Source organism: Drosophila sulfurigaster, chromosome 2L, assembly GCF_023558435.1.
Source record: "Drosophila sulfurigaster albostrigata strain 15112-1811.04 chromosome 2L, ASM2355843v2, whole genome shotgun sequence".
In the NCBI taxonomy this organism is placed as follows: domain Eukaryota; kingdom Metazoa; phylum Arthropoda; class Insecta; order Diptera; family Drosophilidae; genus Drosophila; species Drosophila sulfurigaster.
This window is the reverse complement of record NC_084881.1, coordinates 23399546-23424524: the sequence shown is the minus strand read 5'-3', so window position 1 is coordinate 23424524 and position 24979 is coordinate 23399546. Positions and strand designations below refer to the sequence as shown.

The window sequence follows — 24979 nt, the reverse complement described above, 5'->3', positions numbered from 1 at the left end:
ATATGTTTGTCTGTATAGGTAACCACTTGTAAATTTGGATGTGACTTGAGGAAATATCAAGCTTCGCCACCCACAATATATATATATTTTTATACCCGCTACCCATTGGGTAGAAGGGTATTATAACTGGGTGCCGGCAGGAAATGTATGTAACAGGAGACTATCTAGCCACGTCCGTCTGTTCGTCTGTGTCTGTCCGCCTGTGTGTTTGTCCGTCTGTTCGTATGAAACACTGGATCTCAGAGACTATAAGAGATAAAGCTATAATTAACTACTATAGTAATTATTATATATACCAAAATTCGCAACTCTAGCTTTAAAATTACGCTTGTTATTCGATTTTGTTGATTTGCGGGGGCGGAAGTGGGCGTGGCACAAAATTTGAAACAATCTTAATCAGTGTGCAAACATAACAAATGCTGTCGGAAAAAATTATAGCTCTATCTCTTATAGTCTCTGAGATCTAGGTGTTCATACGGACAGACGGACAGACACTCAGACGGACATGGCTCTATCGTGTTGGCTGTTGACGCTGATCAAGAATATATATAGGGTCGGAAATGCCTCCTTCTACCTGTTACATACATTTCCTAGCGGGTATAACAAGAGCATCATGGGAGATCTGTGAATGATGAGCACATTGACAAATAAATAATTTAGCAAGAGTTATCTCTAACACGTATACGATTATACGATCCTACAATCTAAAAATTTATTGAACGGTTTTACTGCGCTGAACAAGCTCCAACAGTCTACTTACTGATTGTTTAATTCAAAATGAAATTGAAGGTAAGCGATTTTAATCCATACTAAAGTACCCAAATAAATCTTATTGTTGCATATAGATTTAAATTTGCTTAAAATTTCTTGCTTAAAAATAATTCTTGTGGGATTAATGCTTCAAGCTGACGAGCAGAAAAAAGTTGATAAGTTTCAGATGGTTTAGGAATATGAAAATAAATTTATATATACTATAAATAAAATCTTCCATTTTTCTCTCAGCTTCACCGGAGTAAAATAAAATTAATAATTTTATATATTAATATTAAATCAAACTTTTAATTATTAATGTATTGCACATTATTTATTTTAGATATATATGATGCTCTTGTTTATATTTAGTCCTTAGTATAATTAAAGACTACTTCCAATTTCCGTCAAGTAATAATAAATATTTTTTAACTTATGCAATTTAAAAGTACATTTCAATCACTCCAAATGATACACAAAAGTATATGGAATGTCCTTTAAATACCCCAAAAATTTGTACATTGCAATCAAAATGTGAAATTTTCGTACCCATTTGTAGTTCTTGTCTAGGCAGTATAGTAAGTGCTGTTAATTTGCAGATTGCGGAGTTCTTGGGAAATCCAGGGCATCATATAGGGCACACTAGTGTAGCCCGCTGGCACATTCTCCACTCCGCAATAATATCCCCAGGCAACAATACCTGCCTGATAATAGCGATTCGGATTATCTTTTATGGGACAGACGAGAGGAGCACCGCCATCGCCGAAACAGGAATCGATGTCTTTCTCGCCGCCAGCACAAATGTTACTGGGATGAACATTAATACCTTTAATTTTCTGTCTCAGTTGTTCGGTACATTTCGTTTGTGGAACAACTTGCACATTGATCTTTTTGAGAATGTGTAGATACTCTTTGCTATTTAGTGGTGTTTTGCCCCAGCCGGCGACAATGCAACGTTCCTTATCGAAATTGGCTAATTGGTTGGGCAGGCAAATGGGCGATATGTGAGGACTGGGAAAATAGCTTCCTTTTAGCACCAGTAGTGCAATGTTGTTTTCCCATTTCCCATAGCTCGGATGTATGATAATCTGCTGCACATCCAGATCTTGATGCTTAAAGAACTCTCGGTCTGTGGCACTATCCCATTCACCAGCACGGGCAAATAAATTTTCGGCAGTTATGTTGACTACCTTGTGTGCAGCTGTGAGCACAACATTTGGCGCTAAGATCGAGCCGCCTCCAATAAATACATCCAGAACCGCTGCTGGTGTAGGTACACGTTCTAGGATAGCAATTATCCATGGGAATTCTCCGTATTTAGCCTTATTATGTGTCCCGCCTTCGTTGGTAAATAGTATGCCATTTGGATTGCTATAGCCACACTTTTCCATCGAGCTTGGCAGCACCTCCTGATCAATCTGCAATATTCGAATTACTTAAATAGCTGAAATAAAAGTTGTGAAGATTGTTAACCTTATCAGATATGTGGCAACAAATTTCATCGGAGCTACAGACATCAGGGGATGATTTGACTTTATTCGCTTGTTTGCTATTTTTGCACAACAAAGAATTGACGCATTCTTTTTTGTTTACCACACGACTTGACGTTCGATTCAATCGACTCGATCGACGTAGTTTGATTTGTAAGTCGTTTGCCAACATCGTTGAATGACTCATTGAGAGCGGCTTTCAATTGCACAATTTGTTCGGGCGTTGCATTGAGTAAACTTATCAGCTTCCCTTCAAAAATGTTTTTTCTCGAAATCCAGATCGAGTTTATCGCATTTTCTGGTTGTAGACTCAGGCTCTGGCTGCTCTGTTGCTTGCGGCGTAGTTTGTGTTTCTTCTTCGATTTGCATAATCTTATCAATCTCTTCATAATCAGTGTAATCTTGATTTGTGTAAATAGAAACGTCTCAATAATTTCTACACTGTGTTGCATACAATTCTCTAGCACTTACCTTCTGTTAAATCCGCAACTACAAAGCCCGTGAGGAGCAGAGGAATTAAAACACTCTTCCATGAGCACAGCATTATGACGACTATCAGAATTATTCCAATTCTAAAACATTTATGTATACCCGCTACTCTGTTTACTTTCAGTGAAATTTGTTGTGATTCATTGATAAGTGAGTGCCAGCCGCAAAATAATCACTTGGTGCGAGTGCGCATATTAGAAATATTTATAATTTTACATATGTATATATTTTCATTAGTTGTATGATTTTCCAAGAAAAAAAGAGAAAAACAGAGTACATTGAATATGTGAAATGCGTTACACGACTTTATAAAATATATTAAAAATGCAAGAGATTAATGCTAATCAAGATTATATATATACAAAAGAGGAGTACTTATATAAATATAATTATTATAATTGCTCATTACGTTGATTTGAATAATACAAAAACAACCTTATTTAACTTTGTCGGGTGTTTGTGTTTTGTGCTCGACTTCAGATTACTGTACGTAATGTACTTATGGCTTTTTCCCTTGGGCTTAATGAAGTACTTTATCAACAAATGAAGTACTTGTATACAACAAAGTACTTTATGTATACATACATATATGTATTTTTTGTTTAATTTTAGTAAAATGTACAGTTTAGCTTTTGATAAGAGTGTGTCAAAATCAATATTTTAAACATGAAGAAGAGTTTGTGGGACATTAAAAGTGAATTTTAAATTCATCAAGATTAACATGAAATAGAGTATCACGAAGTCTCGACTAAAGTATGTCTCAATTACATTATTTAATGTTTATACGCTGACCAGAAGGCAGTCAGTATTGAGACAGATTTCACATCGACCGTTTCGTTCGCTTAGTTTCTATATTTATTTCTCAGTATGAAGTATTCATTGCTCTTATGTGGGATACTTCTGCACTTGACGCTGATTAGTTCAGACGTTGTGGGTAAAACCAAATACCGGGAAAGAACTTACGATCCGACCCTTGACGAATCGTCTGAGGATGAAGTAGCTGTAAAATCGTGTGGAGTTCAAAAGGAATGTGTGCCACTACATTTGTGCAATGCTAATGGAACAATCATAACGGATGGCAGAGCTATCATCGATTTGCGCACTGCATCATTCTGGAATAATCATGGATGCTTATGGACCGAGACTTGCTGTGCTAATGGCGAAAAGGTTTGAAAAAGAGAGGGCTTTCATTATATTTTTTTTTTCAAAAATAGTCATGTTTTATTTGATATATTTAATGGAATTTGAAGACTAACGAAATCTAATATGAATATTATTTTAAAGTTTATTATATTTATTATTCTGCATGCTCAGAATAATTATATATTCGTAATGTGAAAACGAGTATCTCATTTTTGAGTGATCATGAAAGAATGTCAAGTATATTCCAATTGATAAAACAATATAAAATCTTCACTTTGATGCTTTTCTAATCAAGAAAATTTCATCGATACGGTATTTTTATAATATTTATGATCGCTAATTTCAAATTTCCCCGCCATCAGATCTTGAAGCCCGCTGAAGAGTATGTTTCCCGTGGCTGTGGCTATAGAAATCCAAATGGAATTCAACTCACCCTGAACAATACCAACGACAATGAGGCGCAATTTGGTGAATTTCCATGGATGGTAAGCATCGAAGAGAGAGTTTGCGAGAATGGACAATGCAGCTTTAGAGCTCAGGGTGGTGGCAGTCTCCTCGCTCCAAATGTGGTGCTGACCACAGCGCATAAAATCATAAATATTCAAGAGGGCAATCTGCGAGTGCGAGCCGGTGAATGGGATAAATTGACTACAGATGAATCCCATCACCATCAGGATCGTCTAGTGGCCAAGATGATTGTGCATCCGAGTTTCAATTACGCTGTCGGTTTCTACGATGCAGCTCTGCTTATTCTGCAGACACCGTTTAAGCTATCGCCACACATCGATACTATTTGTTTACCCGATAAATCCGACGAATTTGACTGTCGTCGCTGCATCGTCACGGGCTGGGGAAAGAAGACCATGAGCGATCCACACTACCCGAATTTAATGAAAAGGGTTGATTTACCCTACATACCGAGATTCAAGTGCCAGAAGCTATTGCGTAGAACACGCTTGGGACGCTATTACCAGTTGCACAGCAGCTTCGTTTGTGCGGGTGGTGAGAAGGATCGCGATGCTTGTCTGGGTGATGGAGGAGCTCCGTTGGCCTGTCCCTCGACAAGCAGCGAACCCAATCGTTATGTCGTAGCAGGCATCGTTTCCTGGGGCCTCGAGTGTGGCTACGAGAATGTGCCCGGCGTGTATGCCAATGTGCAGTTGTTGCTTCCATGGATTAATCAACAGCTACAACTGTATCAGGTTCCCAAATAACCAAAATAAAAAAAAAACCAATCGCTTCACTATTTCACTGTGAGTGAGTAAACTAAATAGATCAATCTTATTAACTAAACATTATTCTATTCAGAGCTATATCGGTAAGTTCGATAAGCATCGTGTTCTGTTCTGGCCTAAGTCTATATGTTCTGTTCATTGAAATTTAATGTTAATTGTTCTTCCACGCTGTTAAGGTGCAACAACTTCAATTATGTACAGATTAATTGTTCATTGCTGAAAGCTAAGCCATGTCTTGTGAAACAAACAATAAACCGCTTACAAAAATAGCAATTGTAATAATTTGATGTTAGATGTCGTAATCCCTTGAATATTATGTTTTTTATTTATCGTGCTTTCATATAAAATAAATGCTTTTTTAAATTCAATAATTGCTACTATTTTATTTAAATGTACCTTCCAGCAGCACATTCTAGTTTTTAAATTTTAGACCATAAACCGCACATCACTCATAGTGAACTAGTTCGGCAGGCCAGTTCATTTAGTTCGCTGTAATGGAACCCATCACCTGGTACAAGTTAGGTACATATATCATTAGTTCATTCATCTCTTTGCAACAGCTTCTGGAAGCTGAAACAAGTTTAGCAGAGTAGTTCATTAGTTCGCTACAATAGTGACAATTATTTTAACAAACAAGTAAGAAAGCTACTGTCGAGTGTGCTCGACTGTGAGATACCCGCTACCCATTTTTAATAAAAGCAAAATATTGCGGTATCATTTTCAAAATATACCGAATATACTGCAAAAATACATAGACGACACAATGTACCAAATTGTCGGCCAAAGCAACTCAGACCCCTAGTAAGTAGGCGCTTTTGCCCATACAAAAGTATTTCTTTAATAACTTCCACAATTTTTATCTGATCGTAACCAAATTTTCAGGAATCATAACTACTATATTTATTATTGTATATACCAAAATTCGTAACTCTAGCTTTAAAATTACGCTTGTTATTCGATTTTTTTTGATTCGCGAGGGCGGAAGTGGGCGTGGCAAAAATTTGAAACAAACTTGATCTGCGTGCAAACATAACAAATGCTGTCGAAAAAAAATTATAGCTCTATCTCTTATAGTCTCTGAGATCTAGGTGTTCATACGGACAGACGGACAGACGGACAGACACACAGTCACACAGACGGACAGACGGACAGACGGACATGGCTATATCGTCTCGGCTGTTGACGCTGATCAAGAATATATATACTTTATAGGGTCGGAGATGCCTCCTTCTACCTGTTACATACATTTCCTGCCGGCACAAAGTTATAATACCCTTCTACCCTATGGGTAGCGGGTATAAAAAGATTGATTGGTGTAAATAATAAGTATGATAAGCATATGCATAAATGAAGCTCTTTATTAGTTTCCAAGCATTGATTACTACATTACGATAACGTTTCACTATTGTAATAATTGGTGTTTAAGCGGTATAGTATTTGCTCTCAATGTTGAGTCTTCTGAGTTTATCGCTAATCCACGGAGTAAAAGCGGCAACATTTGTATATACCCCCCGGAACATTCTTCCGACCGCAGCCAAAGCCCCAGGCGACAATGCCGGCAAGTTTATAGCGATTGGGGCTGCCTTTTATGGGACAAGCAAGTGGAGCTCCGCCGTCGCCGAAACAGGCATCCACGCCCTTCTCACCGCCCGCACATATTGAGCTTGAGTGCAGTCGGAACTCGCGATCGCTAGATGCCTTAGGCAGTAAATCGTTGCATTGCGAATTCGGCAACACAGGAAGCGGTATCTCTTTGAGAACATTTGGAAAAACGGCGTTATCTTGATCTTTCTTACCCCAACCCGTGACAACGCAATCTTGAAAGTCAAAGTTCTCATTGTGAGTCGGTAAACAGATGGGTGCAATGTTTGGCTGCGTGCTGAAGGGTTTATCGAGAATAAGAAGAGCAATATCATTGCTTATCTCTGTGCGAGAGAACCTTTCATGTAAAATCAGCTTGATGACATTGCGATCTAAATGAGGCATAGGCTCTTCGCTCGATTCCAAATCCCAATCGCCCGCTCTAACTTTCATTTCCTTGAGCGTGAGATTTTGGACCTTATTTGCCGCTGTTACCACAACATTAGGGGCTATAATTGAACCACCACCAATTGGTTTTGTATTCCGCATAATTGCAACCATCCATGGAAATTCACCAAACTCCGCTTCCATATTTGGTGTAGCATCCAAGGTGCCCTTTAAGCCATTCACATTTCGTTTGCCGCAGATTGATGGTTGATTCAAATCACTAGCATCAGGTACTTCTTCTATCTGTAATACAATCGTGGTTAGGTGAGTATTTATATATCAATTGATATTCTGATGCAGTTCCTTACCGTATCGCTGATATGACAGCAAGTTTGCAAATAACTGCAAGGCTCGGTACCAAAATTTCGGAACCTGTACGTAACATGGCCGTTGCCGTCGACGGGCTCCGATTTGCACAGATTTTTCTTAATGCATACGCGTTCCTTGCCACACATTTTGTTTTCGCGTACAATTTTCGTTTGATTCAAGTGGACATCTATTAAGTTCACGAATGCCTCGCCTTGCTGCTGAATGACAGACAATGCAGCTATCACATTTGTTCGTATACTGACCAATTGAATTGCAACATCGTGTGGTAGGTTCAATTCAGTGTTCTGTTGATGTGGACCATGCTTTTCAGATTTGCTGGAGTCTTCCATCAAGTACTCGACAATTTTATCGTTGTCATCATCAGTAAATTGTCTTTGTTCCAGCGTTGTTTGATCTGGTGAACCGCCTCGCATTATCATGTCAAGCTCATAGTAATCGTCATATTGACCTGAATTTGCGTTCGACGTATGTATAAATAGAATCATCTCAATAATTTGTATTCAAAAAAAAATGTGTTTAGAAATATTGTGGTACTTGCCCGAATCCGCAGCGACAAAGCCGATGAGCAGTAGCTGAATTGAAACACACTTCCATGAACACAACATTGTGACGACTATATCTGAACAAGGCAATTTCCTTTTATTTATACTCATCGCTATCAATTCAATTTGTTGTGATTCATTTTGTCCAAATACTAATGCATGTGTATGTTATACAGGCTCATATCAGGCATTCAGAAATATTCAGCACATGCCATTATCGCAAATGGATGTAGCCCACAAACGGAAGTGAGCGATCAAGCTATTCAAGCTAATAACTTTAAAATGATGTGCAAGAAATTACCAAGAAATTATTTACAGTTTATTTGTAAATTATATTTTATCATTTGCTTTTTGTTGTAATGTTGATAGTTCTACATTGTTGAATGTCTCACGCGGTATTTATATTTAGTGTTACTTACTTGTAGCTTTCAATGCTAAGTTTTTAGTTTTAGAATTTACAATGGAAAACAATTTTAATTTTTTGATTTATTAGCTTACGTGCATACTAGATTTTAGTGCATCTAAGAACTGTGTTATTTCTAAATTCAATTAAACACGATTCGATTTTTGTAAATAGTGACCACTCGATATAAAGAACGAATAAAAATCAGGTTTTTGTTTTGCATAACTATAACTAATCATGTTTTCTGTAACTGTTGGATATGCATAGATTTACCAAAGGGTATGTAATAATTTTCATTTATTTTATATTCAATACAACCAAATGTAGTTTTCAAATTTATCAGTGTTCACACTCAGAGGAGAGTGCACTGTATTTATTTTTATACCCGCTAAACATAGGGTAGAAGGGTATTATAACTTTGTGCCGGCAGGAAATGTACATATGTACAGGTAGAAGGAGGCATCTCCGACCCTATAAAATTTATACATTCTTGATCAGCGTCGATAGCCGAGACGATCTAGCCACGTCCGTCTGTCTGTCTGTACATCTGTCCGTATGAAACACTGGATCTCAGAGACTATAAGATATACTATAGAGCTCTAATTTTTTCCAACAGCATTTGTTATGTTTGCACGCAGATTAAGTTTGTTTAAAATTTTTGCGACGCCCACTTCCGTCCCCGCAAATTAACAAAAAGCGTAATTTTGAAGATTTTTGTATATATAATAATAACTATAGTAGTTGTAATTCCTGAAAATTTGGTTGCGATCAGATAAAAATTGTCGAAGTTATTAAAGAAATACTTTTGTGTGGGCGAAAACGCCTACTTATGTTACAATATTTTGCTTTTATTCACAGTCGAGCTCACTCGACGGTAGCTTTCTTCCTTGTTACTTAGCAGTTGGGGGTTATCAATGCTGCTCTCTCTGATTAGCTTTTGTTTTCTATGTGCATTCGTTGTCGTTATGAATAAATACAATTATTTCACTAAATGGACTTGAAAGAAATTTACTTTGTATTTCGTTTTATTTTCAAATTGCAGTTTGTAAAAGAAAGTTCGCATTTCGTTAAATAAAAAAAAATATATATATTTTTTTTTTTATAGTTTAAGAAAATAAACTATTATATGTTAGAAAGTGAAATTGCCTTAAAATAAAAATATAAGGTCAGAGATTGAAATTTGTTGGTGGTTGAAACTGAGTTTGTGTCTGTATCTGAATATTTTCTCTGTCGTCTGATGAATGTGCATCGTCTGCTGTGCGTGGCGGGAGGAGGAAAGTGGAATGCGACTTGGTCTGCTGTCCAGTGCAATTTAAGCAGACGTTTTTAATAAACATTAAGTTGACATGAGAAACACGCCAAACAAATGAAGCAAATGCATTTCATACTCTGGCCATGTCGGCGCCCCGGACTGCCACTGTTGTCGAGGGGGAGCGGAGGAGCTGCGGGGGTGTGGCATCTGTTTACTAATGCTGCTGCCCTTTTTTGTGCCGGCTTTCAGCGCTTGCACCGCAGGATATGTTTACAAATTGAAAAATATAGCATGCGACCGCCAGAACGTGCTAAAAAGGCGCAGTCTGAGGGTTCGCGCACAGTGGTGCTAAATCAATGGATAATTGTGGAAACATTTTTGTTTATTCATTCAAAAATTTATTAATATCTCTTTGAAGATAAACATTCAAAAAATTTGATTAATTTCAGTAGATTCCCTTTGGACCCTGCAGGACATGCAGGAGTATGAGATGCACAGAAAAATAATTATAGCGCAAATCATAATAATGCAGCTCCCTACAAACATACATATAAAACGAAATGAATGAATAAAACCAAGAATAAACCCAAATCGTGATAAAAATACAAAATGACCCTAAAACGAAGCTGAAATACTCTTCACAACTTTTCAGTAATCAGTATGTTATTTCTGATTTTGGAGACCCCTATGAAATGTTCAGTTTTACTAATAAGAGACTGGATGTTTTCGTCTTATCTATAACTCGAGTTATACCATATGCAATAAACATTGCCTCATAGATTGCGTATGGTATGACTTATGTGACAGATAAGACACACAACATTAAATCTCAGTTCAGCGAAACTGACCCTCAAATTTTCATAGGAAATTCCCAAATAAGATGACAATGAATCTATTCAATATTATAAAATTGAATAGCCAAGGAAATATTACCTTTTTAGAAGGGGATTTCCATGATTTGTATTTCCCACTAAGCCTCACTTATTAATCGTCACTTATATAACAGATAAGACAGACAACATTAAATCTCAGTTCAGTGAAACTGACCCTCAAATTTTCATAGGAAATTCCCAAATAAGATGACAATGAATCTATTCAATATTATAAAATTTAATAGCCAAGGAAAGATTACATTTTTAAAAGGGGATTTCCATGATTTGTTTTTCGCACTAAGCCTCACTTATTAATCGTCACTTATGTAACAGATAAGACAGACAACATTAAATCTCAGTTCAGCGAAACTGACCCTCAAATTTTCATAGGAAATTCCCAAATAAGATGACAATGAATCTATTCAATATTATGAAATTGAATAGCCAAGGAAATATTACATTTTTAAAAGGGGATTTCCATGATTTGTTTTTCGCACTAAGCCTCACTTATTAATCGTCACTTATGTAACAGATAAGACAGACAACATTAAATCTCAGTTCAGCGAAACTGACCCTCAAATTTTCATAGGAAATTCCCAAATAAGATGACAATGAATCTATTCAATATTATGAAATTGAATAGCCAAGGAAATATTACATTTTAGATGGGGATTTCCATGATTTGTATTTCGCACTAAGCTTCACTTATTAATTTTCAAGTTTGTGGGTCAGTTTCACTGACCTGAGATTTAATGTTGTCTGTCTTATTACTTAAGTCAAATCATATGAAACAAACGTCATACTAATGTAATCTATTCAATATTATAAAATTTAATAGCCAAGAAACGATTAAATATACATATATAGGGGCATTTAAATCATTTGTATTTCGCAGTAAACCTGGCCTATTATTTTTCAATAGCTATAACTTATCTGTATTATTTAATGGCTTGCAGTGGTTTATTGTTACTCACAGACTATTAATTAATATGATTCGTATTCATAATCTTAAAGGAAAACCACAATAACAACATGAGTTTTACTTTCGAGCACATCATAAAACTCTATACTGTATATGCCTTTTTTTCTTATAAGAAATATTTACTAGCCAGAATATAAAATTAGTTAGCATTATTGTTTAATTTCAAAAATTAAAAAACAAATTATTATTATTTTTTATTATAAAATATATTATTACAAACTTATTAAAGTTATATACTTTATTAGCATTACTTACATCCTACATATGTTAACAATAATAGCTTCATTGTGAGTGAGGCAGAAATCGACTAATCAGTAGCCACAGAAACTCTAATACATTCATGTTATTAATATTAAAAGACTCCACATTCTTTGTTCGCTACCGCAAATCAATTTAATTAGCTTCATTATACAAGCACTTCTGAGTCAATATATTTTTAAAACAGGTTAACATCCAATGACTAATCCGTAAGGCTCGCTCGGTAGTGTATAGAATATACCTTAACTGAAAGAAAAGAGAATGGGAATAGGGAATGGGAATGCTGGCAATGTCATCAACATGAGCATTAGCCCTGGAAACACAACATGTTCCGACTCAGACTAACCGAGAAGAAGCCCGGGGAGGTTGGCTCCGGTGACATTGACAACTGCGGTCCAGACTCAAAGAAGAACTTTAGCGGGAATTGTGGAGATAGAGATTTTGGACTTGGATATGTTTTGATGCTGCGATGACAATGGCCTTTGTCTTGACAGTGTCAGTCAAGAAGCGGGGACAAATTAACTGGCAGTCTAACCATAAATACAATACCAAAACCTGACCAACTGATTTACAATGTCAAATTGACAACAATTAGGCTTGCCGCTCTAGTCCATCTCTACTGTGTATCTCTCTTGCTTTCCTCTTCTCTTCTAATCTCTGCCTCTCTCTCTTTCTCTCTCTTTGTTGACTGGCTGTCAGCCTGTTGCGAAAATGTTGACAGCATTCAAATCAAAATGTTGACAACAGCAGCAAAGAGAAAAGCGACAGCGAAGACGAATGCCTCTGGCAATGGAGTCCCTCACTGTGATAAGAGTCTTGTGGAAATGTTGGATAAGAGCAGTGGGGAGGGATGCTGAATAAAGATGTGGAACGGAAGAGCGAGGAGTATTGTCATAAATGTCATCTTTGAGTCATTTGACAGTTGCACTGGGTTCGATTAGGGCGTGATTTGAATAGGAAATTAGCGAAATGTCGTTGCGTCCTTTTCACTTTCTCATTTTATGCTTTGACTTATGGAAACTCGAAAATTTAATTATACCAGCGGCGTCTGATAAGTAAATTAGATGCAAATTGCATGGAGATGTGGAAATTTTTATATAAGTAAATTTTTGATTTCATAAAGAAATGTTAAAATAGTATTGGAATTTGCAGAAAATTTAAAGTGTGTAAAATATGAAAAAAAAAAATTATTTATAAATGCTTATTTATAAAGTAATTTCATTTAAATGATAAACATAATAATTGATAAAGAAAAATTAATAGACTTTTTCTTGTTCTCAGTTAAAAACACAAATTGGTAAAATTGAAAATGAAAAAAAATATTTATCGGTCTTAATTCATATATTCGTACATAGGTATTATCTTTATGATTTTCGATTGTTTATATCCCTTTCCATGCTAAAAAAAACGGTTATTGCATTAATTTGAATCTCGTTCTCAATCATTGTTTGCAATTCTATTTTTCATTATTTTACACCACCTAAAACTGCAGTTAGTTTCTCTTTTATTTAGTATCCTATTACAAGTCAGCGAACATTTATACCTTACACTGAAACGCACTGCGGGCGGAATAAAGAGTCAGCTAAGTAGAAAAAAAATATAAAAAAGTATCTTCAAGTATTATTATCACTTTCGATGCTATAAATTGTATGACATGCGTTGCGTAAGCCAAAGCGAAGTCAAGTGTCGAATTCTACGGTTTGGTTTTCATTGACGCCGACGGAAAGTCTGAAAGTAAACCTCTCTGATGGCAAAGAAGGGTCTGTGGAGTAACTCGTCTTGTCTGCTCCGGCAATGAGTACTTCCTGCTTCCGGCGACTCTCTCTCTCTCTCGACTGTCTGGCAGCAACAACTGTAAGCAACTATAGTATAACTGTCGGCAAGTTGGCTTTATTATTTCCACACTGTTGAATATGCATGCATATAAAAGTTGTAAGGACAAGGCTGAGGCTGAGGTGAATGGATGTAAGTATTTTGTTTTGCTTTGAAGACTAGCATGTCGTAGAGTCTGAGGTCCATCTTTATAGGCGGGTGCATTATCACTTCCCAAACAGGCAAAATATTGTGGGTGCATTAAATATTTTCGACCCCCCGCTCCCACTCCATCGTTCCTATTGCCAGCGGCAACACAAAGGAGACGTTACGTAAAATGCTGGCAAAAGGACGAAGTCCTGCCGCCTTCCTTTAGGCCAAGCCAAGCAGCAAACTATGTGGGCCTCAGTTGTGCTCACCCGGCAGCCTTTGTCTGCATTTTATATTAAACTATTTGCTGTTGCCTCTGCAGTTTTCTGCTGGTTCCCAGTCAATGCCGAAATTTACCTCCTGCAAAGTCTGTGCAACGCATTCTCTTTTTTGCAACAATTTGCGGCAGAATTTATGAAAAATTCAAAACAATTATGCTGCCAGTCGCTGCTGCCACAACATGCACCGCAAATATGAGGCAACTGCTTGAGGGTCCGATTAATTTCGATATTGCTGTCGATGCTGCATGAAAACAGCTTGAGTACTGACCACTACAAGTACTTACAAAAAACTCTAAAAAACTAATTAAAGCTTTTGGTAAATTTCTCGAAGTTACAGTAAAAAAGATTTATTTTAAACAATTACTTAACAAATGAAACCTAAAATAAAATTATATTACATCACCTACAAATTCATGAATTCTTATAATAAGCAAGATTAATGAGTCCATTTTATAATACAATCGAATCTTTTAAAATAAGAAAATTTATAAACTATTTTACTTTCGCGAATGAAATTTTTGGTCAATATTTTTCATCGTTTGATTGTACAAGAAAAATTGTTTTCTTAAAAGTTCAAATGTTCATCAACAAAAAAGTTTAAATTCATCCGATAGCGGTGCTTTCAGTTAAGTTACGATGTCAGAGCTCATCGAAGACACAAACCATTTGGAAGTTAAGCGGGATAGTTGAATAACAAAGTTACATTATTTTATCTACATTATTTTTTTTTGTTGACGGCATTCATCACTTATTGTTAATACAAATATTACTTTGAATACTTTGCCACCCATTGTCTACAATTTTACATATTTGTGTCTATCAAACTTGATTAGAAATTTATAAAATGTTGCCTTTAAATTTGGAGCTTATAAAGATGAAATCTAGTGATGGATTATGTTTAAGTCTCAACTGTTACTTGAACTTAAATTGCCTGAAGATTGAGAAGTTGCAACTTCTTTGCTAAAGTTCCAGGTCTTTTTTTTATTTATGTGAAGTTGTGTGTGTGTGTGTATTTGGTTGGCAAACAATATTGCAGAGCAGAGATTAGTTGCTTATTTTGACAGTAGCTGTCAGTGTTGCATTTAGCCGAAGCAGCTGCCTGTGTAAACAAACAAAAATATTTGCTGCCTCTGCTGCTGCAGTTGCAAGGACAAGTGCTGCTTATGGTGCTGCAAGTTTGAGTTGCCGGCAGAGGCAAAAGTGCTTCCCTTGCCTGATGACTATGATGATATTCTCATATCTCTGCTGCAATGAGTGCATGCTCTTCTGCTCGAGTGCTCTGCTGACTGCACTCAATCCCCCCCTCCTCACCGCTCTGTGTTGTCCCTTTGCCACTCTGGGTTGCAGTGAAGGCGCCTTCGAACTCATCTCGAGCATAGTTTTTCGTATTTCTTGCCTTTGCGTTTCTTCATTTTTCATGTGCAGCAGCAGCTTCAGGAGCAGCGACGTCGGCAGTTAAGCTTTTAATTAAATGCAAGGAAAATTCAATTTTAATTAAAATTTCTCAAAAAGTCTCTGGCCTGGCATGCATGTACGGGATACCGAATACGGAATACGGGATACGGGATACGGATACCGATTTGGGATTTTCTCGCAACTCTCTGTCCCTCTCTGCTTTTGCTCTGAGTGTTTGCCAAACGTGTAAAATTGAAAATTAGGAAATCGAATTGTAACGTTCAGATACTAGAACATTAGAGAGGAGGGAGGTGCTGGGGAACTGCAATAAGAATGCCTTGTGCTGAGTCCGACTGACGACTCGTCAGAGCCAAACAAAAGCAAAATTGTAAAGTAATTGGAAATGAAAACTCATTTTGGCCAAAAATCATCATTCAATTGGTGCGAACGAGTCTCTGTATTGTTCATGGGAGACGAAGTGGGAAAGGGAATATTCTGTTTGCATTGCCAGCTTGCATAGAGCGTAATTTGGGTTACGCTTTGTTTCCTTATAAGCTTCAGCAAGCTTCGGAAAGCTTGGATTAATGCATGCTGTCAAATTAAACTTCAATCATAAGCCAAAATTGTACTATGTGTGCTTGAGCATAGTGATAAAAAAAAATAATTGGAATCATTGAGAGGTTAATTGAGTATTTGTATGCTTTAAATGAGAAAATTGTTTTTTTTTTTTACATACAAGAAAACAAAATTTTGTTTTTATTAATATGATAAATAAATAATTTGAGTGATGGATTGATTGATTGAATATATATTTATTGTACGTTTTGAATTTAAATAATTTGAAGAATTGTTGAATATGAGAAAATCAAGTAATTAATTGATTGATTGATTGAAGCGCTATAGTGAATTTCAATGAATTTTTGTCTTAAACAAAAGAAATATAAATAATTGAATTGATTTAATATAAATACATTCGATTACTAAAAAACGTTAAATAAATAATGCTGTAGGTCTATACATAAACTATGAGTTTATATGGTTGATTGATTGATAGAATATACTCGTATCTTTATTACATGTCATGAATTTAATGAATTTAAACTTATTTTGCTTTCTTACAAAGAATTACTGATTATATTTGTGTATAATTAATGAAGTGTGAGTAATTTGTTCACTAAGATTGAGGATGATATATTAATTCCTTAAAAGCATTAAACAAATAATGCTGTACTTAGTATGTTAACCAAAAAATAAATGAGATTGATTGATTGAGGAACTATTTTACAGAAAATAGTTTATTTATTTCTTTTAATGCGTTAGAGTTTAAACAATATAACATAATTTTAATGAAGTTCAAATTAGTTGTATTTTGAACCTCGATATAAACAAATCCAAAAGATTTATTTCATTTGGTTTAATGATGACAACAAACCAACTGCCAGATTGATAGAAAACGTACAGTAATTATTAGAAAAGATTGAGCAAATCCACTTTAAAGTAAACATAAAGTTGAAAAAATACTGACACATAAACAAATTCATTGATAATGAAGAAAACCTGTTGCAATCTTCTCAGTCTAAGTTTCAGATCCAATAGCTACACATCACATATCATGCGTGGAATCAAACGTGACAGCCAAGTAATTGTGACATTGGCGCAAGTTTCAGCTGTCTGTGTGGTGTTTGTGCTTTCTTCTAAGGCCTGTTTCTTTGGTAGGGCTTAGAGCAAAAAGTTTTTAGTCCCTGGGCTTGAGCTTGAGCCTGAGAAAAGGGGCTCAGGCAGCTTTTCGGTAGCATTTTGCACATAATTTAAATGCACACATCCTGTCAGTCATAAATTACACATATTACATGCACGTATAAATCGCAGGCCAGATACCAGATACGACCATGCCTAAAGTGCGCCGGCAAACTGAGAGCAAAGTGCTTAACATACTTTTTGGCGCAAGGCCCAAGGAAAAAAAGGGGGAGCAAAAGGGAAAAAAGTAAAAGAAATAAAGAATCCAAGCTGGAACCACATAGACATCGACAGCAACAGCGACAGCGACATTCACATAGGCAAATCTGCGAAATGCACGTAGCATAAGAAAGTTGAAAAACTTTTCGCATGCACACCAAGAGACAGACAGCCAGCGAGCGAAAAAGGGAGATAGAGATAGAGAGAAAGCAGTGAAAGTTGAAAGTAAGTCAAGACGCTGCCAAAGCGAAAAAGGCGAACAACTTTTACTTTTGCACTGCAAAGCCAAAGATTATGGCAGCTTGACGTGTTCCCAAAAGTCTAGAATTCGCCCCTTTTTAAATTGCCCGTCCAGACAGGAGAGTCCCTCGTCTATAACATACTAATTTAGATACCTCGTTGATAAGCTGTTCTACACACACACACACATATGTATATATGTATGTATACGCACCTTGTAGACACTTTATGAGCAGCCCATATCAGGTCATACGTGACCAAAGACCTATCGACAAGATTTATGCATCGATGAATCACTCGAAGCGTTCTTCCATATGATAAGCTTAAAGCATTGAAGCCCACTGCAATTGTAAGAATTATGCTGTGCTTTAGTCTCGAATTGTTTTCATATAAAATAAGCTTGAAGTGCACAACATGAGCAACATCTGCGCTGTATACTCAAAAATTAATATTAAAAATATCTTTCAATATTATATTAAATTATTTATATGCCGCTGAATGTATTATTTAATAGAGAAAATAAATTATTCGCATTGATATTCTATTTGCAACACATGTGTTTAAAACTCTAACATATTCCTACGTATTAATTCTTTTGATGATAAACTTCAACTATGTTAAATATTTTATAAAGAAAATAAAAGAGTATCAAAAATACAATTATATTAATATTGTGAAATATTGATTACCTATACAAAATAATACCCATTTTTTTATAATCATAAGTTTGTAAAATAATTTTGAGCTATGTAATAAAACAAAATTAAATGAACAAGGGTATAATATTTTAACTTCTACCAGTTAATAGTTTAATAAATATATATATGAATATATTCTCACAATAGAAAACAATCATTTGCCATCTCGGTATTAAAATTTGACAGAGACCGAAGAGACGAAAGAAAGTGTGATGGAAAGAAAAGAAAAGTTGAAAGTCTCACCTCTGAAAAGCGCTAAAAACGCATTGAAGTTAGTTGTCTCTGTTAATTTGCAGTTAGCCAGCCAGAGCAGGAAACTTCACCTTAGGAGACAAGCAGCAGTAAATGGGGACGAGCATCATGAAGCACATAATAATAATAGTAGCAGAAGGAAGGCGGAAATCCAACCCAAGAGCGATGCGGTCGGGACCCGCCATGGGGCGAGGCGAAATGAAACCGCCATCAATGAACCGCAATTGTATTTGTTTGCAAATAACTGAACGTTATCGGAGACTATTTATCTTTATCTACAATAACGGGAAAGGCAGCATTGGCAGCAAGGACAACGGCTCTGAAGCTGGGGGAAAACAACCAGCAACCAACAGGACCAAACAATGCAAAACGACACCGCCACAGTGGCCACGGCCCAAAGGGAGACGAGAGACCAAAGACCGAGCGAGTCGATGCCATTCAGCCGGAGGATTGTGAGGCGAACTTTAGAAGAAAAGAGCAGCAGAGATGCTGATGAGAGGGGAACATCAGCGGTTGTGCCAAGGCGCCAACTGAAATAATGATGCAAGCGCCAATAACAATAAAAGTGAAGAGAAAATGGCGAGCACAAGGATATGTATGTAAGTCGCAAGTCCATCCAAAGACAATAACAATGTCTGCACTGCTCGAAGTGGCAGCTACTTCAAAGTGCCGCCCAAGTCCTTTCATGCAGTCAAAGTAGTGTCCAGTTTTCCATCAAGAACTGGTTTAAGTTCAAGCTTTGGTCACAGCGTATTCGTGATGCCTGATTTAAGCACGATTTGCGAACGTATTTTACGCATAATCAAATTCAACCCAAAGCGTTTACTGCTCCCCCACATTCCCACGTTTTTTTTTCTTTTCCTTTATTTTTGAGCTTATACTTTCTCGGCAGCTGATTGCGCCTAAAACCATGCAAATTAAATTTAATGGAAAATGTATTTTTCATATTTTTCGGCTTCTCGTTTTTCTCCTTGTCGCTCGTTTTTCTTCGCCACGGGGTGTCTGCATTTTTTTTTATAAATCAAATTGCGGCCTTATAGCCGCGCATTAATAAATAAAATCATTCAACAAGTAACCGAAATGCGGGTGGAAAACAAAGACGAAGGCGCATTTTTTTGTTTCATATGCAAAATCAATACACTGTTTAGACGCTTTCGCTTGAGAGTTTTGCCTTAAACTGTTTTCGATTTGCATGTCAAATATCTTAATATTTTGTTTTACTTTTTATTATTTAAATCTTTGTTTTCGTATAATATAATTATCATGAAATTGAATACATACTTTAAATGATCTTTTCAATTGTAAGTTTGAAGTTTCAATAAAGTTGTTTTATTATAATCTTTTTTTATTCTTTTCTCATTTGAAATAAGAATTTCGTAAATATTTACGTATACTTTAATTCATATTTGTCATTTCTGTTATCATTTTCATTGTTTATTTTTTATCGCTTCGAATATATTTTTCATATATTTATGTAATATTTTTCATAGATTTTTATGTTATTGTTTTTAGTGCCACCGCTTGAAGAATTTATTTATTTATTTTACATTTTCGCTTGTAATTTTTTTGTGTAAGAGTTGCAGACTCTTTGACGAGTTGTTAACATGATATTTATATGGCAGAATCCAATCTGTAATCAGCACTTAAAGCACATGCCGACACATGCTTCCAAGAGTTTGTATGCGAAGGTTGACGACGAGAAAGAGGAATAACAGATATAGGAAGACAGAGAGAGAGAAGAGAATTGGGGAGTTTTTGCATGAATTATGCAAAAGAGTTTGTTGAACTGTTGTGCGATGCGTTGTGGTCCCATAAAGGGAATACTTAAATGGGATTTGGGAAATCACAAGCAGAGTGAGCGAGAAACCGGGAGAGAGAGATAGATAGTTAAAGTTGGCAATTGGAAAAAGGCGAAATGAGGAAATGTGAAAAGAGTGGAGTGTCGAAAGTGGAGAGCTGCTCTTTGATGGCATATCAAATTGCATTCGAGTTAAGTAATATAATAAAGAGATCGCTCTCACATATATAGAGTAAAGTAAGTATATTTCCATCGAATTGTTCTCGCATAGTATTTACAGTGCCTACAAAATGGAGGCATAAACTTGTTAAGGCAACGCGTGTTTTCCAATAAATTTCCCAGGCGTTAACTGCGAAATCCCATTGCCCATTTACTTACTGCTGCAACGTGCTGTGTGTGCTGCATGCAGCGTGCACCACCTGAAAATTGCAACTTAACAATGCTTGAGAGTCGCCACGAAGTATGTGTGTGTGTGTGTGTATGCAACACACATGCAACGCTGCTGCCCCATGTGGCAACGCATGCGGCGTATAAATCAATATTGGCAATTTAAAATTGGCTGGCGGTGTATGAAGCCAATATCCGGCGTTTGGTTCGCCCACATGGCACAAAAAAAGCAAAAAAAAGAAGAAGAAAAATCAGCTAGTATACATATTTACACACACATACACACAGACGCATGCCACGGCCATGGGGCAAACGTGAATCTTAGACAAACATCGTGTGGCAAGCGCAGCGTTCAATGGATTCTGTGTGTCTGTGGGTTTGTATGGGGATGGATGGGGAGTTTCTACAGAGGATTGGCCAACTGTTCGCGGAGTCTATTAAAAATGCGTGTATGTACAGTTTGTGGCCCTTTACCAAGTTGGCCAGCGGGTAAACAAGATGCCTCCCAAAATAGAAAAAAACCAGGCTAAAAAGCGGAGAGAGAGTGAGAGAGAGAGAGAGTCTAAATGCTGACTAGGCAACGCTTAGACCCATTGATATTGGGCAAAGGAATTGGGAGTGAGAAGTTGGGTAGATAAACCTTATCGCAGCCAAAGCTTTGATTGCTGATTAAAGATACAGAGACAAAGGAAACAATTTTGCTGGATATGAACGTAGAATGTGTAAAGCTTTAAACGCTGAAATCGCAATTAAACTTTTGTGGCGGCGTGCAAAACAAAACAACAAAATGCTTTCATACTTCAACACTCCCCGGAAAACAAAGTGAAATTGCCTAATTATGCGCCTATAAGTATGCAAAAATTTAAATATTATGCAAATTGCACACTAAAAACACAGCAAAACAGCAAACGCGAATTGTGACGCGTCGTGTATCGCTTGGGATGCGCAATTTAAACGGTTTTTGTTTTGATTTGATGACATCATCAGCACGGGAAATCGCGTCAAAAACGAATTATCACAGAGAGCAGAGCGAAGTAGAACAGAACAGAGCGAGCGTCCAACAACTAAAATTTGTTTACGCGAACAAACGCATAAAATGATTGAAAGAGATGAGATGAGAAAGAGAGAGAGAGAGAGAGAGAGAGAGAGAGAGAGAGGGAGAAAGAGAAAGAGAGCGCTCTAGACAGTTTTGCGTGCAAAAATAAAAAGCAAATTTTCGACTGTAGTTATTGCCTTGGCTCTTGGCTCTTGTTGTCGTTGCTGCTGCCTGTTGTTGTTTATTGTTGATACAATAATAAAAAAATTCCAAGAAATAGGAAATGAAAAATCGTTCAAGCATAAAGTATGAAAAACACAGATAAATACCAAATTGATTTTACCCTCAAAATTTATGAATATTATTTCTATATGTATGCGTGTGTGTGTGTGTTTATGAGTGTGTGTTTGACCGAGTTACAAAATAGTGAGAAAAAGTTCACAGAGAAATTGTGTATGCTCGAATAAAAAATAAAATAAAAAACATAACAGCACTTCTCATTCTTTAATGAATTAAAGCAAAGTAAACAACAAAGTCAAAATATATATGTATGTATATATAAGAATTTAGAGGGCATTCTTTAGTCCATCATTGCTGCAGCTCGTCTATTTTTATCACAAACTACAAAATTTGTTTGGCCCGCATTTAAATTCAATTTTCAGGCATTAATTCATTTTGCTCGGTCAACCAAAAAACATTGGAAAATTAATCAGCTCGGCATTTAAATTAAATACCATAAATAATGCGCATTGAATTAAATAGCAACTGTGCTAACGCGCTTGGCGCTCGGCGTGTTTGTAAACCCATAATAACAAATAGAAACGAGCGAAAAACGCAAAAATTAAAAATGATTATTGTTTTCATTGTGCCTTGATTACATTTTTCGCCAGCCGAAAACAAAAGTGCACAACTTTCATTCAACATGGCTACATTTGCGTCAGTTCATTTAATTTTGATCACTTGATGTGCTCATCGATTTACGTATTGTGAATTGGATTTGATGTGCTATGAAAAAATGAGAAGGAATTTGGAATGGAAAAGTCAAAGATGAAGCTTTTTGCTCTTGATTGACACTTAAACTAAAGATTTTGGAATTATTTCTCTGCTTGCATTGAAAAAATTAAAAACAAAAATGATTGCATTTTTTTGTTTATTTATTTTATTGCAGAAAAAGTTCCTGAAATTTATCTTAGCTCAAAGTGCTAGTCTAAAGCTATATGAATAACCTTTGCTTATTACAAAAATTATTCCAGTTAATGTTTTTTGTTATGTGAAGTTTACATTTCATAGTCGCGCATTCTTTGTTTTGACAAAAAATTTAATGAAGGATGGAAAATCATCAAATATGTGCAGCAGAGCATAATTTATTATATAACATGTTTTTAGCTGTTGAAATTTGCATTTCGCAAAGTTTTTAATTAGTTGTGAGACAAGTCCGTTAATATTTATGTATGCAATTTGAACATAATGCAAATTCAAAGAGATTCTTATTGAAAATTCTATAAATGCAATTGAACTGATTATTTTTCAATTTAAGTATTAGAAATAAGAAAAGGTTTTAAGACAATTTATTATTAGTATATTTGGTTATAAATGAATTTAATTCGATTCCTGTAATATTTAAATAAGGCTTGAAAATATCTTTGTAACTTGAAGTAAACTCTCGCATTCAATATTGTATAAATTTAACATATATAGTTCCTAAACTTAGACGACTTTCAATATTATGCAGAAAAGCACTCCTTCTTTCATATGTTTTCAGATTTTGTTTTCATTGTATAAACCTTTTATTATTTGAATATATAATAATATTAAAATTAGCTGTTGGCAACATCAATTGATTAACAGAGCTCTGTAAAAACTCTCATGTGTGTTATGCTATTATGTTAGCATTTACATTCTGCTTTCTAATCTTTAATAAAGAGGAATCAATCTTGTAAATAACTACTTACAACATTAGCATTTTACATATTTTCTTAATATCAATTCTTTAAAGTAAACTGAATATTAAAAAAATATCTTAAATTTCGTGCATTCCCAATTGTTGAATAGAAATGTTGGCCAAGTTGAAAGCAGACTTTTTTTGCACGTCTTATTACCGTTCGTTGCATGGGTATTTTAGTGCAAAACTTACTTATAGTATTATATCTGCAATAAAATATTTAACGTAATTAAAAGCAATCTCTTCTACGCCTTGGCATTTAGCGACTGCTCACTGCACTTTTAGCAGTCGCCGTCAAATGGCCAAACAATTCTCAATTGCTTCGCTGTGCCAGGAAGGAGCTTTACATTAATTGCCTTATTCCATTTTAGTTTTGGCCTTTTGCCTTCCACTTCTTCTATACCTTTGCTCCAACAAAAAGGTGCACGAGAGATGGCAAAATAAATGCCGGGTTAAGTACGAGACAAGGCAGAAAAACTGTAAAAGAGCTGATAAAAAACTTAAGGCCTGAGACTGAGAAATGCGCAGCTAATAAAAAAGTTTCGAGGCCCAAAAGCTACACGAATTACTTGAACAGCGAAAAAAAAAAACAAGAACACCAGTTTGGCTGCCAAATATTCATTTTAAATTGAGCTTTCATTTGGCTAAGAGAAATTTAATTTGTTAAACAGCATTTTATTGTTCATACGCCACGGGGGCCTCGATTGAGTGAAATTCACATGAAACATTTTGATTGGGTGCAGCATTTTACGTAAATTTCATAAAGTTTCTATACAAGTTGAATTTATTTGAACTTAATTTATGTTGATTGCATAGAAATTGCACGTTCAATTAATTGAATTTTAATTTGTATAAATATTTGTTAAATTATGGAGAGTATTTTTTCTTTGCTTATAATAATTTTATTATCTGAAATTTCTGGTTTTAAATTAAATATATTATATAATATTTTACTAAAATATTATAATTGATTTTATATAATTTGAACTATTATTAAAATTCACAGCAAATTAACGGATTTATTCTATAAAATATATTATTCATATAATATAGAAAAATAAATGTTGTGATTTATTTCAATAATTAGCCTACGCTTAAAGCAAAAAAAATTTAGAAAATTTTAGTTTAGATTTTGCTGCAGATTGAAGAGATAATTTTGACTTTAGTTTTCTCAAAACCAAAGCCAAAAAATAAATCAATTTTAGAATGAAAATTCTTTTATTTATTTAAATGAATTATTTTATAAAAATGAGGCGAA

General features: G+C 35.5%; 3 protein-coding genes across 3 annotated transcripts; 1 reads left to right on the top strand and 2 right to left on the bottom strand.

Moving 5' to 3' along the window:
- Nucleotides 1-1162: 1162 nt before the first annotated feature.
- On the bottom strand, nt 1163-2877 carry LOC133850460 (phenoloxidase-activating factor 2-like). Its single transcript, XM_062286564.1, has 3 exons — nt 2712-2877; nt 2224-2641; nt 1163-2168 (listed from the first exon to the last, which is right to left on the bottom strand). The coding sequence occupies exons 2-3, from the start codon at nt 2425-2427 to the stop codon at nt 1317-1319; spliced, it is 1056 nt and encodes a 351-aa protein (XP_062142548.1). The 5' UTR covers nt 2428-2641; nt 2712-2877; the 3' UTR covers nt 1163-1316.
- A 650-nt stretch (nt 2878-3527) lies between these two features.
- On the top strand, nt 3528-5376 carry LOC133849022 (phenoloxidase-activating factor 2-like). Its single transcript, XM_062284839.1, has 2 exons — nt 3528-3896; nt 4235-5376. The coding sequence occupies exons 1-2, from the start codon at nt 3597-3599 to the stop codon at nt 5084-5086; spliced, it is 1152 nt and encodes a 383-aa protein (XP_062140823.1). The 5' UTR covers nt 3528-3596; the 3' UTR covers nt 5087-5376.
- Nucleotides 5377-6447: 1071 nt separating this feature from the next.
- LOC133850345 (phenoloxidase-activating factor 2-like) lies at nt 6448-7895 on the bottom strand. The gene is given in 3 exon segments (XM_062286404.1): nt 6448-6618; nt 6620-7378; nt 7444-7895. Coding segments are annotated over 3 exon segments (1290 nt in total). The 5' UTR covers nt 7885-7895; the 3' UTR covers nt 6448-6528.
- Between the last annotated feature and the right edge of the window lie 17084 nt (nt 7896-24979).

Bases quoted from the DNA above. Each gene is read 5' to 3' on its own strand.
- LOC133850460 (XM_062286564.1), bottom strand. From the start codon at position 2,427: ATGAGTCATTCAACGATGTTGGCAAACGACTTACAAATCAAACTACGT. The intron at 2,169-2,223 runs GTTAACAATCTT...CGAATATTGCAG, and splicing joins GTTGCCACATATCTGATAAG to ATTGATCAGGAGGTGCTGCC.
- LOC133849022 (XM_062284839.1), top strand. From the start codon at position 3,597: ATGAAGTATTCATTGCTCTTATGTGGGATACTTCTGCACTTGACGCTG. The intron at 3,897-4,234 runs GTTTGAAAAAGA...CCCCGCCATCAG, and splicing joins GCTGTGCTAATGGCGAAAAG to ATCTTGAAGCCCGCTGAAGA.